General features: G+C 35.1%; 1 protein-coding gene across 3 annotated transcripts in view; it reads left to right on the forward strand.

Moving 5' to 3' along the window:
* PAPPA2 (pappalysin 2) overlaps positions 1–15004 on the forward strand; it is a 372249-nt gene that overhangs the window by 257059 nt on the left and 100186 nt on the right. For 2 of the 3 annotated variants that reach the window (XM_074222103.1, XM_074222104.1), the window contains 2 exons: positions 3200–3377; positions 4597–4810. In XM_074222103.1, the coding sequence (XP_074078204.1) occupies positions 3200–3377; positions 4597–4810 (392 nt within the window). Of the gene's footprint in view, positions 1–3199; positions 3378–4039; positions 4172–4596; positions 4811–15004 lie in introns of those variants that run through there. The other variant, XM_074222105.1, reaches the window with a different exon arrangement.

Here is a 15004-nt window from a genome sequence, read left to right on the forward strand (position 1 = left end):
AGTCACTCAATATCTCAGGCAAACCACCAAGACTAGCAATTATAAATAAATCAGTAATCTGCACTGACAGAGAAGTTTCTATATTGGAATTTCCCTCTTCCAGTGAAATCATAGGTCCAAACTCTCCTCACCCCCAAATAGTGAAAATTGAATATAACAAATTTTATATTATTATTATAAGAAAACATTTAAATATAGGTGGTTATGAATGCATTGTGTGATTATGATCTCAATATATTATTAGTGATATTATTTTAATATTATCAAGTATATTCTTATGATTGTTAACATTAAAATTACCCATTTTGAACTCAAGTAGTCTTCTCATAAAATTTAATTTTATATTAACAGAAAAATTATTTATATATACATCTCATCTTCTTTACAGTACAATAAGCTCCTTGAATGAAAGGGTTACACCTAAAGACCTTTTTCAATTCTCCATGCACCCTGGCATGTTGTCTTGTACATAGTATGTGGTAAATAAATATTTACCCATTTAAATCCAATAATAAAAAAACAAGTCATGATACAGAAAGGAGAGAAAGAAAAAAAGAAAATAAGACAGAACAAAAAGTCATGAAAATAATAGTGGGGAAAGCAGAGGGGAAGAAATTATTTCTTGAGAAGTGCCTGGAGCTAAGGAAAGCAAAAGTGAAAACGTTCTATACCTATTAAAGCATCTAAAGAAACTCAAGAAAAAAAGTTACACAGAGCTGAATCAGGTGAATGATGATCTAAGAAATACACAGAGAGCTTGATAGACATTCTTGCAATGGAAATGTAATAATTAGAGTTTGGAACAGATTTCCAGGTATAGGAGACTGAGATTGCCTAGAAATAGTGATGGTGTTTATCAATGTGATAAGAGATCAGAGCCTTTCAGAAATGTGTACCACAGACTGAAAATGATAGTGTGACCTTTGTCAGCCAGGTACTCTTTGTCTACCAGGTATTCTTTGGTTGACAAAGCTGAGGTATTTCTAAGATGGATTCAGCTCGTGATCAGAAGATGATAGATAATAGTTTCTTCTGAAAACATATCTAGCTGTCTTTGACTTAGACAGCTATAAAAACAGATTGGAAACATCATATATGTAGTACCATTCCTGGCTATAAATAAGCATGGGAGAGAGGGATTTTGAAGACTTTTGTCAGTCATTATACTTATGATTCTGGTCTTTTTATGATTTTATGCTTTGAAAGATGGTGTTCGCAAGTGTTTCTTCTCTATATCTTTATTGACTCTGATAAATAATATTTTCTCCAGGACTTATCTGGTGAAGGAAAGGGGGAGTGTGAATGAAAACCTGGATTTTGTGTTTAACAATTTTACCATAAGAAATGGAAATTTTCCTTGTCTTCAAAGATCATGTGGAATGATGAAACAAAAAGAATAGTATTCATATGAATAAGTATCAACTTACATGGATATCTCTAATAAGTGACCCAAATTTCTATTCTTGGAAAGGAATAAGCACTTAAAACTTTTTGCAAATATTATCTCACCAGATCTTCAAATCCCTGTAAAATAGGGACTGCTATTATCTCCATTTTATAATAGAAGCAATTGAGGCAAATAGAAGTTAAGTACTTTGTCCAGGTTCACATAGCTAGTAGATGTCTGAGCATGAAGTTGAAATCAATTATTCCAGACTGTAGGTGAGCACTATATCCACTGTGCCACCAGCTGTCTCTATATTTCATGATCTTTTGATCAATGGACTAATCCTATTGCTTCATTGCTCAAGAAACTTTAATATATTGCTTGGCATAAGCGTTGGTGATTGTTAATTTTGCTTGCTTCTAATATAAAGCAGCAGTTCCTTCCTTGGTCTTTTAAAGCCCTTTACAATCTAGTTTCATTCTAGTTTTTATACTGATTCCATATTATTCCTCCTAACACACTTTGCCTTCCAGTCAAAGAAACCCTTTTGCTGTTCCTCATTAATAACATTTCATCTCTTGCCAATGTGCCTTTGATTAGGCTGACCCTATACTTGGAATGCTCATTCAAACTACTTCAATCTCTTGGAATTCCTTATTCTAAGATAGGGGCCAGGGAACATCCCACCCCTACCTTGGGTTGGGTATGGCCCATGAAATCATTTAGTCTGGTGCTGTCATGACAACCACAAGCAGAACACAAAATTCAATGAATCTAGAGGCTTTTAAGGAGTGACTTAATTAAATTTCTGACCAAATATATCAGGCTAATTTTTAAGTTGAAAGTTTTGGATGGCCCTTAAATGACACTATAAATATCCAAAATGATCCTTGGCAGAATAAAAACTTCCCCAATCGTGCTCTTTCAAAAGGCTTTTTTCTTATGAAAAAGTTGTTAGACATCATTCTTCCCCCATTGTGTTCATTGTATACCTATGTGTGCAAATATTTATGTATATGTGTGTAGAAATATATATATATATATAATATAATACATATGCATGTACATATATTTTATTTACTGTACTGTGAGGATATTATGTGCCCCCAAAAGAATACAAACTCCTTTAAAGCAGAGTCCATTTAATTTTTTTTTGTATTTTTAGTGTCTAGCATAAGATGCAGTAACTGTTACTTAACACATGCTTATTGATGAACAACAATGAGAGAAGAGAAATCCAGAAAGATCTTGAGATCAAAAGATCAATGAATAATATCCAACTGCAATTTCAAGCATAATAAATGTGAAGTCATATATATAAATATATATATATGTTCATCATGGGGTAAAAATGGGTGCACCAGTTTGTGTAGAAGTTACATGGATTTCAATCTCCTTATTAGTCAAGGGTGTATTATAGAAATCTGAAAAGGCATTGACTGACCATAGGTTACTTGAAGAGAATTTTAGTGTCTATTACCAGGGATGTCATAGTTTTCTAGTTCTCTGCTCTGGTCAGAACACAGTTGGAATGCAGATTCAATCATTCTAAGCTTTCTTTTTTTAATTTAAAGTACTAGCTCTGTAAGACAATATAAGTGTCACAGAGTTTTTCCTTCTTCTTTTGCTTGACTTCTGTGATTGGTCAAATCGCTGGGGTATTGGAAGTCTACCAAGGGATATTGAGTGTCCATTTTAATACAGCTTTATTAATGTTTGTAATTTGAAGCAAAAAGACTGAGATTCCTTATGATGAACTCCTGTCAAGTTTGTGGATTGTCCTGATTGCTTTTTAAAATTTTGTGTTTTTAGAAGGAGATTCTGCTCACATGTTCCTCTGGCCACTGGGACCAAGCTATCAGTTGTGTCCCCCTTGATTGTGGTGTTCCTGATCAGTCAAATGTGTACTACGCAAACTTCTCCTGCCAGGAAGGAACTGCCTTTCTGAAACGATGTTCTTTCTCTTGCATCTCACCAGCCAAACTTCAAGGTATCATCAGTTTGCAAATCATATAAGTATATGATCATCCTTCTATTCCCTGAATATTATCCCTTCCTTCCTGCTACTACTTTCTGACTGCTTTCTCTTCCCTGCTTTCATGTCCCTGTTGTACTCCCACTTAATTTTCTCTGAATTAAAGTATTATAGATCCCTTTTAATGAGGAGGTTTTATACTTTCTTATTTCTTTGAAGTCAGAATCAATTGGGAATTTTAATTCCTTTTCATGATTTAGCTAATCACTCAACAATGAATATTGTTGTAGAAGGTGTGGTAAAAGTTCACCCAATAAACCCCTTTCACATAGTTCTCTCATAATTAAAATTAAAATAGGTGCTCTATCTTGTAAAGGATAAAATTTATATCATACCAAAAATATGTGTAAATAAGTGTCCTCAGAGCTAAAACTAGAAATTTTATGTTTAGAGAAAGAACAAGGCATGCCTTCAAATCACCTTTTTTCGAATCCACTCCATTAAGTAAAAGTGAGGGATGGGTGAGCAGAGCTCAAAGTGAAGAAAAGGGTATAGTAACACCAGGGTAAGGTGGTGGCAAGTCATCTAGTAGCTTCCTATTTTAACTGATATTTTTTGCAAAATTAGTCCTTTGTTGTTTTTAAGATAATAATGATGTTCATCTTTCATTTTTGAAGATGAAGACATAAGGGAAGTGATGCCATGAGAAGCATGTGAATCGGATTTGAGTGAGAGGGTGCTGTTCTAAGTCATCAGCCTCACTTTCTCCAACAGATCCATCTGGGACCATTGGCCAGATATGAATCAGGATGGCCCTGGATGCAAGGCAATCAGGGTTAAGTAATTTGCCCAAGGTCACACAGCTAGTAAGTCTCAGGGGCTGGATTCAAACTCCCATCCTCTTGAATCCATGCCAGTACTCTATCCACTGCACCACCTAGTTGCCCCAATTGTTTTTAGGCTCTGAAGGGAATCAAATGTTGTTATCATCCTCTATATTTTAGTATCCTGTACTATATTCTTAAAACCTCACCTTTGAATTGAATCTTAAAATTTAGTCTTGCTTTTGTTTTGTTGTGGAATGGAGTCCTTAAAGAAATTTTATTGGATTTGGTGTTCATTTCCATTATTACCTGCTCTAAAGAGGTCATGATTCCTCCCCAAGTCTTCCATTCATTTTGGATTTTTCCAGCTTTCTATTTGAATTTGTATCTTTTATGTTTTCTGGTGCTAGGATTGAACCAATGGTTGACCTGCCTTGAGGATGGGCTCTGGTCTCTCCCAGAAGCTTATTGCAAATTAGAGTGTGATGTTCCACCAGTCATACCTAATGCCAACCTGCTACTGCCTCGCTGCCTCCAGGGAAATCATGATGTGGGGTCCATCTGCCGATATCAATGTCAACCTGGATACTATGTTGCAGAAAGTACAGAAAGGAAGCCCACAAAGTAAGTCACCCTTATTATCAGTCAATAGTCTGGTCTTCACATTTTATATTTGTTTTCATTCATAAAATTTTAATCCTTAGTTTTAAAGAGACTAATGAGAAGAAACTTTTTAAAGATTATTTGTCTGGTCCTTAAATTTGTTACTGTTCTCATCTGTTCAAGATTATCTCATATATATCATTTATATGTGTATGCATTTAAATAATGTAATATGTGTGTAGGTGTATCTCCATAAATCCCTACCAGTTGGAGAGATCATCTTGAACAGATAAGAACAGTATGAATATATAGAATTGGATATAAATATGGATATAAGTATGTATATATCTAATATAGTCAAATCATGACCAAAAGATGAATAATCATATTTAAATTAACATTCATTTATGCATATATGCATCATGTTGGGCCAATTTTAATAGCTCAAAATACCAAAAGATAGTAAATAATTTAAAACTGGATTTTATTGTTGCCTTTTTATTTTCTTATCACCAATGTTTCCCAATGTATTCCTTCTATTTTTCAGAGAACCATTTCTATTAACAAATAAGAAAAAGAAGAAAAATTCATAAAATATGTGTAAAAAATTCTCATAGTCCACTACCTCTGCAAAGAATCAGGGGAAGTTGCCTTCTCATAATTCTTTTTTTGAGACTAAACCTGAACTTTAGAATTTTCCAGTTTTGCTTTTTTATTTTTGTTTTTTCTGTTCCCTTATATTGCTGAAATATATATATTATTATATTATAATAATTTCATATTTTATATTATAATTATATTATATGTAATAATTACATATTATAATAGCATGTATTATTTTCCTTATTCTTCTCACTTCACTTTCAATCAATTAATATGTCTTCTAGTGCTTCTCTGATTTCATCATAATCATCATTTCTCCCAGCACAGTAAATTTCTCCCAGCACACTAATATTCTATTACTTTTACACACAATTTACTTAGCTATTGCCCAGTTAATGGCCATTCACTTTGTTTCTGGTCATTTATTACTACAAAAAGTGATTCTATAAATATTTATTATAGTATGTATAATCTGGGCACTTTTTTACATAATATTAAATTGTTTTCCAGAATTGATGGATCAATTCATAGCCCTACCTACAATTCATTGGTCTACTTGATTCTCCATAACTTCTCGAACATTGAATACATCCCTTTTGTCATCATTTACAATGAGTTGGCTTTTACGTGAAATAATGTATTTCTCATTTGAGTATTAATAAGCAATATTTTTTTCATAGAGACTAGGGAAATTGTTTTTGGTATTAGAAACTTCCTAATGAAGATAAACAATAAAAAAAAAATACCAAAGCAGATTGATATCTTCTTTATAACCTATAAACTTAGAAAGTTACCAAGATTATTTAGAAGTTTTTTATACTTACTTAGTAGTGATTTGTGCAGGTCATATAGTTATTGTGCATCAGAGGTGACTTTTGAATCCAGGTCTTCCTGGCTTCATCATCAGGTCTATATCATTAAACACATGTTTTATATAGTTTTTTAATATGACTGTTATTAGTTTGGGCTTATTTTGAGAATGGTTCCCTGCCTCCACTCATCCTTCTGACACTTATTTACTAGGAAATGGTTTTTGTTTTTAAATATTTTTATTAGTTATTTATCTAACTTAGATAACAGACCTTCATAAAAAGATATTTGACACAAAGATTATCCAACCATCTCCCTTCTTATCCTAATTGTTTTAAATTTCATTCATGAAGAAACTTTTAAATTTTCATGTAATCAAAAACATTTCCTTAGTGTGTGACCACTTTTATTCTTTATTTGAAAATTGTATGCTTAGCATAGTAGTGAAAGGCATATGATCTGGTTGTTTTCTGTTTTGTTTATAGTATGTCTTTAATATTCAGGGCATGAATTCATTTTGAGAGTATTTTGGCATATGGTGTAAGATGTTAGTGATTTCTGCCAGACTACTTTGCAGCAGTCTCAGAAATTCTTATTAAATAGGGAGTTTTTTTCTCCCTAGATAATGTATGTTTTCCGGTTTATTAAATAATAAGTTTCTGAGCTTATTAAACTCTGTTATTTCTGAGTCTTTTCCCTCTACATTGACACTTTTAACTCTCACCAGATAATTGATGAAATACATAATTTGAGGACTGCAAATGATATCTCTCCTTTATTCCTTTTTGTTCCTATTACTTTCCTTCATATTCCAGAACTTTTTGTTGCTAAAGAGGAATTTTGTGCTTATTTTGTCTAGCTTAATGAAAGTATCTCATCAGTGATTTGATATAGCACCAAATCTACAATTAATTTTGGAGATATTACATTGCTATTAAATTGGCACTGCCAAGCCATAAGCACTGAATATTTCTCCAGTTACTTAAATTATTCTCTGTTACCTTAAGGGATAGTTTTTAATTATATTTTTTCATGCATTGAGTTTGCTTTGGTATATTGACACTCAGATATTTTATATCATGTATAATTATTTTAATGGTACATTTTTATTATTTCTTCTTGGAATTTGCAGTTGCTTTCTATAGAAACAGTCATTTTTGTGGATGTTTTTAGTAACTTGTTACTTATATGAATTTATAAATTTTGTCCATTACTTTGATGAATTCCTGGAATTTTCTAAATAAACCATCAACTTATCAGCAAACAGGAACAATTTTTTTCTTCTTTGACCATCTTTGTAGATTTTATTTCTTTTTCTTGTCTCATTGATATTGCTGTCATGTCTAGAACTAGGTCAAATTGCATTAGAGAAATGTAAATTTCCCCAAATTGAATATGCTTTAATCCTGAGTTTATTGAGAATGGTTCTAGTATTTCCTTATTACATGCAATGCTATCTTTTTTTATTATATGGATACTTTTATCATATTTTTGAAAAAAAAAGGTTCTTCTATACTTATGTCACAAATTAGTGTTTCACTTTGACAAAGAATTTTTCTGTGACAATGTGGTTTTGGTCACTTTGTTTTTTCACTATGATTACAGTATGTTAAATTTCCCCAATTTTATAGAGGGAACTGAAGTTCTAATATGTTGGAAACCAACTAATAAGTGCTGAAAGTAGAACTTGATTCCAGATCATACAACTCCAAGCCAAAGGTTCTTGCATTCTGGATTCTTTGTATATCTTAGAAGGCCTTCTAAAATAGCATAAAGAGCAGAAAATCTGGAATCAAGAAGATCTGGATTTGTTTCCCTCAACATACATTTACTAGCTGTATCACATTGAAATTTTCTTAGCTTCATTTTTCCGATTTGTAAAATGGGGTCAGATATAATTTCTATTTCTGAGAGTTGGTGTGAGGATCACTTTCTTCTTTCAAGTTATGTAAAATGAAGGAGTTGTACTCTCTAACATTCCTTCCACCTCTGAATCTATGCTCCTTTGAGTCTTTGAAATGAGAATATATGAGTAAAGAGTTTAGGGAAATTTAAAGCACTATATATCAGCTATTAGCTATTTCTTCAAGATTCAGCATAGATATTATCTTTTCTCTCTGGATTGTCCAATCATCCAAAAATTTAGTGCTGTCTCTCAACAAATATTTTTAGAGTTTATTATATGATTTCCTATTTGCCCCCTTGACTTCTTATCTTATAAACTATTTATTTTATGCATATCATTAATCTTGCATATATATGTATATACCCCTCCAACACACATACCATATCATACCAAGGAAAGATACTTGTGGGTAAGGACTGTTTGGTTTTGGTTTTGTGCCTCCATAGTCTAGTATTAGTTCCTGGTTCATGATGGAACTCAATAAATATTTGTTAAATTAAAGTGAATTGACCATTCTGCACAGTTCTGAATGTAACTGAATCCATCCTCAGTTTCATCAATCTATTATCCTTTACTTTGGATCTACAAGGAAAATAGGAATATTCCTTTTTCATCATGAAAGGAAAGAGTATCCTCCTAGCTCCAACTCTGACATTTTTACTGTCTTCATAAGGGAATCTTCTCTCTGCTTTCAGTTGCATTCACAGTTTCATTATTAATAGTAAAAAAAAATACATTTAAATTTGCTTAGCTAAAGAGTACCATATAAGAACACAAATCAGTCAGTAAATAGCTCAGGGAACCAAATGCAGTAGTGTTCAGTGACTTTGCCTTAGTTTTTGAATGAATACATGAATGAATAAAAAAAACACATAGTAATACCTACTTTGTCCTAAGTGTGGAAGATGCAAATATTAAAAAAGTAAGATAGCCTCTGCTTCAAAGACCTTACATTCTAACAGAGAGAGACAATGATCAAGTTTGTCCTTCTTTCTCAAAAAAGATCATGACTTCAGGGAGATGATGCCTGGATAAACACATGAATTAGATATGAGTGAAAGGGGGCCATTCTAAGGCACTAGCCTTACTTTTTCCTCCAGAGCCAACTGGAATCCATTGTCCATTTGTGGATCAGAATGACTGGAGATGGTCCTGGATATAAGGCAATCAGAGTTGCCCAAGGACACACAACTAATGTGGATTTGAACTGCTGTCCGTATGTAAAGAGACTGGTAGGGAAATGTTTTGAAAGTCATATGTAAGGAGGCAGTTAGGTGGCACAGTGGATAGAGCACCAGCTCTAGAGTCAGGAGGACCTGAGTTCAAATTTGACCTCAGACACTTAACAGTTGCCTAGCTGTGTGACCTTGGGCAAGTCACAACCCCATTGCCTTAAATAAAAAAAAAAGAAAGTCATATGTAGTAAGTGAAGCCACCGGGCAAATGAGTGACATTTTATTAATATTTGCCTTCCATATTATTTCCAGAAGAGAGTGGTGAGAGGGGAAGAGGAGAAAGGAATAAGAGGGGAAAGGTAAAATGACAGAATGGTTAAATTAGTTTAATTTACCTCCATTCTGAAAATCTAAATTACATTCCCAACCAACTGGAATAAATATTTGTTTACCATTCACTCTGTATCAGACACTGTGATAAATGCTTTAAAAAAATATTATCTTGGGGCAGCTAGGTAGAGCAGTGGATAGAGCACCAGCCCTGGAGTCAGGAGTACCTGAGTTCAAATCCCTCCTCAGACACTTAATAATTACCTACCTGTGTGGCCTTGGGCAAGCCACTTAACCCCATTTGCCTTGCAAAAACCTAAAAAAAATGTAAAAAGTATTATCTCATTTAATACAAAAACCCCTAGTTGGTAGGTGATGTTATTATTCACATTTTAAAATTGAAGAAACCAAGGCAAACAGAAGTTAAAGACTTGTGCAAGGTCACACAACTAGTAAGTGGTTGGGGTTGAATTTGACCTCAGTTATTCCTGACTCTCTGCCCAGCACTTTATCCACAGGGACCTCTAACTACTGTCCTAGGAGAGGTGGCAGCAGCAGAAGATCAAGATGGTAGAACAGTGGTAGAGCTGGGTCAGGATAGGTATAGCAAATTTTCACCAATCACAAGTCCAACGTTAAGTTAGATATGGAGAATGCTCATCATTCAAAACTATAGGTCAGGATATATATGAAGAATACTAAACCATCAAGAACACAGGGCCAAGAAGGCATATGGAGAACTCTCACCAAAAAGGAACCCAAGGCCTCAGGGGAGGAACCAGAGTGTCTAGTCTGAGATGGATGCCAAGATGAAGAGGTGTGATGGCATGAACAAGATCAGTTCCTTGATTAATACATATCTAATAATCTCATAAAATCACAGCATCTCTCATTTAGAAGAAGTCTCAAAGAATCCAATGACCTATTAGACAATTTCAACTGGCAATCTCGTAGGCATCTCAAAGTAAACATTCTCAAAAATAACTTACCTTATTTGTTTTGTTACCAGCACCGTTATCTTACCATCCCCCTCCCCCGAAATTTGTGGTGATTCCTGCATTCTATTCATTTGGCTGCCAGGTCTTATCACTTCTACTTCTTTATTAATTCTACTATCTCTCACATCTGTCCCTTCTTTTCAGAACTCAGCCACTGCCCTATTTCAAGTCCTCATCAACTCTTGCCTGGTTTGTTGTAGTAGTCTTTTCTTTGCTTTCACTTCTTTTATTCTCTGTTTTTCTCTACTTGGTCTTCTATGAAGCTGGGAAATTGATATTCCAAAATCACACATCTGATCTTGTTATTCCCATATGCAAAAAGCTCTAACATGTCTCAATTGACTAGAACCAAATATAAACTCTTCTCTTTGACATGAAAAGTCATTCACAAGGGGCAGATAGGTGGGCCCTGGAGTCAGGAGGACCTGAGTTCAAATCTGACTTCAGACACTTAATAATTACCTGTGTGACCTTGGGCAAGTCACTTAAACCTATTGCCTTGCAAAAACCAAAAAAAAAAAAAAGCCATTCACAGCTTGGTTCCAACCTGTCTTTATAGATTGATTTCACATTGCCTCCATACCTACATTCTACATTCTACATTCCAGCCTAACTGACCTACTTAATTCTCTGCTTCCTTTGCATAGCCTTCTTGCCTCCATTCTTTTGCATGTACTTTCCCTGCAGATCCAGAACAAACACCTTCCTTCTCCCCACCTCTTATATTTCTTTGTTTCTTTCAAGGCTCAGTTAAGGGCTACCTCCTACATCTCTCTCCACCCTCCAAAACATTCCCTTTGCATTTACTTTGAATATGTTTTAGTTTTGTTTATCTCTATACACATTGTTTCTCCTTATAAAATATAATCTCAGAGAGTATTTAATTTTGCCTTGGTACCCAAAGTCCTTAGGATAGGGTCTTTTTACCTGTTAGGATCTTTCTAACTGCTTAATGAATGAATAAAGGAATGACTAGGCATCTTTCTGACAATATCTCATATTCAGTCTCTCCTTACAGATCTCCATTTTCTTTGTGATCCCACCAGCTCCAGAGACAACTCTTTTTACTATCAGAAATAGTTAACTAGATTTTGGCGGGTAAGGTGGAATGATACAGTCAAGAATGTGCACAAGGGGCAGCTAGGTGTCAATACGGAGGACCTGACTTCAAATCTGGTCACCACTGGCCTTGACCCTGGTCAAATCACTTAACTCCGAATGTCCCCTCCCAAATACTAGATGCACAAGGTCTAAGCCATTCTACAGATGTCATGAACCTATTCATGCTATGGAAAGAGAGAATCTGTGCTCTTCCCCAGAAAAACTATTTTGCAGCATGGTCTTCATAGGTTGATAGGATCATACAATAAGATTCAGGCATCATGGAGGACAAATCTCTCATTTTTGAGGACAATGAAGGTTTGAAGAGACTACTCCAAAGTCATACAGGCTAAGTAGGTGGGAGAGCTGAGTTATAAACATAGGTTCTTTGATTCCAAAGCTAACACTCTTTTCATTGCACACACACTGCCTCAAGCTTCTCTCCACTTAAATCTATTCTTCTTTAGTTTTTATTTATTTAAGCCAATGGTGTTAAATGACTTGCCCAAGGTCACACAGCTAGACAATTATTTAAGCATCTGAGGTCATATTTGACCTAGGGTCCTCCTGACTCCAGGACCAGTGCACCACCTAGCTGCCCCTAAATCTATTCTTTATTCTACTTTCAAAGTAGTCTTCCTTTCCCACTTTTCTTTTTTCCTTTTCCTTTTATTTGTCATTTCTGTGTTATTTCTCAATTTATGTATTTCCCTTGTAATTTTTTTACATTTCATAATATTTTATTTGATTTCCAATTATATACAATAGTAGTATCTACTTATCATTTTTGTAAGGTTTTGAATTTTACAATTCCCGCCCCCACAGAAGGCTCTCTGATAATCTACATGGTTTCCCATGCGATACATTGATGTAAATTGAATGTGTTATAACATAAGAGAAAACATAAACCTCCTTTCCCCCCAAGAAGATGAGAAACTTCAAACATAGAGAAAGAGAAAAAAATGTACTTCAGTCTGTGTTCAGATTCCAATGACTCTGTCTCTGGCATGAGTTGCTTTCTTTATCATAAGTCCACTGGAGAAGTTGCTTCAATATTTTGCCCACAGTTACTATTACTAGCTGTACCTCTACTCTATTCCTCCCCACTCTCATTTATTCTATCCTCTCTCTCCTTTCATCCTGGCCCTGTCCAAAAGTGTGTTGAATCTGAGTACCCTCTCCCTCGATCTTCCCTCTCTTCTATCACCTATTCCCCCCCCTTCCCTCCCCACCCCATTCCCCCTTATACCGTCCCTTTCTTCTTATTTTTCTCTAGGGTTAGATAGATTTCCTCACCCTATTAAGTGTGTATGATATTTCTTCTCTGAGCCATTTCTGATGAAAATGAAGGCTTACTCATTCCCCCTTGTCTTCTCCCATTCCACTCCATTGAAAAAGTTTTTCTTGACTCTTAGGTGAAATTTCTTAGCTTCTTTTTTATCTCCTTTCCCTTCCTCTCAGCACTTTCCTTTATCACCCATTGACTCCATCTTTTTACTGTGTTATACTATTATATTCTGCTCTTTCCTATGTCCTGTCTATATATGTTCCTTCTAACAGCTCTTATAAATGAGAAAGTCCATATGAGTTGTCAGTATCTTCTTCCCATGCAGGAATACAAACAGTTCAATATCATCAAGTTCCTCATAGTTAGTCCTTCTCTTCCACTCCCTCTGTGGTTCGCCAGAGTCCTGTACTAGAAGATCAAACTTTCTGACCAGCTCTGGTTGTTTCAGTAGGAAAGTCTGGAAGTCCCCTGTTTCTTTGAAAATCCATCTTTTCCCCTGAAGGAGGATGTTCAGTTTTGTTGGGTAATTGATTCTCGGTTGTAAACCAAAATATTTTGCCTTCCGGAATATCATATTCCAATCCCTATGAGCCCTTAATGTAGATGCTGCCAGATCCTGTGTAATCCTGACTATGGAGCCTTAGTAGTTGAATTGTTTTTTCTGGCAGCTTTTAGAATTTTCTCTTTTATTTGGGAGTTTTGGAATTTGTCTGTAATCTTCTTGGAAGTTTTTCTTTTGGGATCTCTTTCAGGAGGTGATTGGTGAATTCTCTCTATTTCTATTTTACCCTCTGCTTCTAGGATCTCAGGGCAATTTTGCTGTATTATTTCTTGAAAATGTAGTCCAGGCTCTTCTGATCGTGACTTTCAGATAGCCCATTAATTTTTAAATTATTTCTTCTGGATCTGCTTTTGAGGTCAGTTGTTTTTTCCAATGAGATATTTCACATTTTCTTCTTATTTTTGGCTTTTTTGGAAGAGTTTTATTTCTTCCTTATTTCTTGAAAAGTCATCAGCTTCCTTTAGTTTCATTCTGAATTTGAAGGAGTTATTTTCTTCAGAGAGCTTTTTTTTTAATCTCCTTTTCCAGCTGGACAATTCTGATTTTTAAGGCGTTCTTCTCCTCATTTGCCTTTTGTTTTGCTTTTTCCATTAGGTCTAAACTGGTTTTTAACATATTATTTTCTTCCATATTTTTTTGTATATCTTTCACCAAGCTGTTGATTTGGTTTTCAGGATTTTTTATATCACTCTCATTTCTCCTCCCAATTTTTCCTCCATCTCCCTTAATTGCTTTTCAAAGTCTTTTTTGAGCTCATCCATAGTCTGAGCCCATTTTCTATTTCTCTTGGAGGATTTGGATACAGAAGCTTCAATTTTGTCATCTGAGTATATGTTTTAATCTTCCATAGGACTGAAATAATTCTCTTTTTCTGTTTCATATTCTTCTTTTTCTGTCATTTACTCATTTCCTCAGCCTAAGACAGAACTTCCAAGGCTTTGGGGTTTTTTTTTGGGGGGGGGGGGGGACACTCCACTGGAACCTTTATTCCTCCAAGGTGTTATGCTCTCTTGCCTGTGCTTTGATATGTAGATGGACCAATACTTAACTCTGTCCTAGGGCTATAAGAAGGGATCCAGCTTGGCTACTTAGTATGGAAGCCCAAACTGCAACCTGGATCTGAGTGTAGGCTAACAGCAGAGTCCTACCCTGTGGGAGAGCAGAGAAATCTCTGCAGAGTTCCTTTACTGTCTCTGGGGTTGCAAGCTGCTTTCTCCAGATTCTCTCTGAAGATTCTGCAGCCAGTACTCCTCACTCCACACTCATTCTGGTGTAGCAGAGTTCTCACACTGACCTTCAAACTGTTTCCCATGATTTCTAGGCTGTGCTGTGGCCATGGATTTTTGCCAACCCCTGGCCCTGGTGAAACACACCTTTCCCACAGAACTTCTAAGATATCTTGGACTGGGAAAATGTATCACTCAGTCTTTCTGTGGGTCCTG

Source organism: Macrotis lagotis, chromosome 2 (assembly GCF_037893015.1).
Source record: "Macrotis lagotis isolate mMagLag1 chromosome 2, bilby.v1.9.chrom.fasta, whole genome shotgun sequence".
NCBI lineage: Eukaryota > Metazoa > Chordata > Mammalia > Peramelemorphia > Peramelidae > Macrotis > Macrotis lagotis.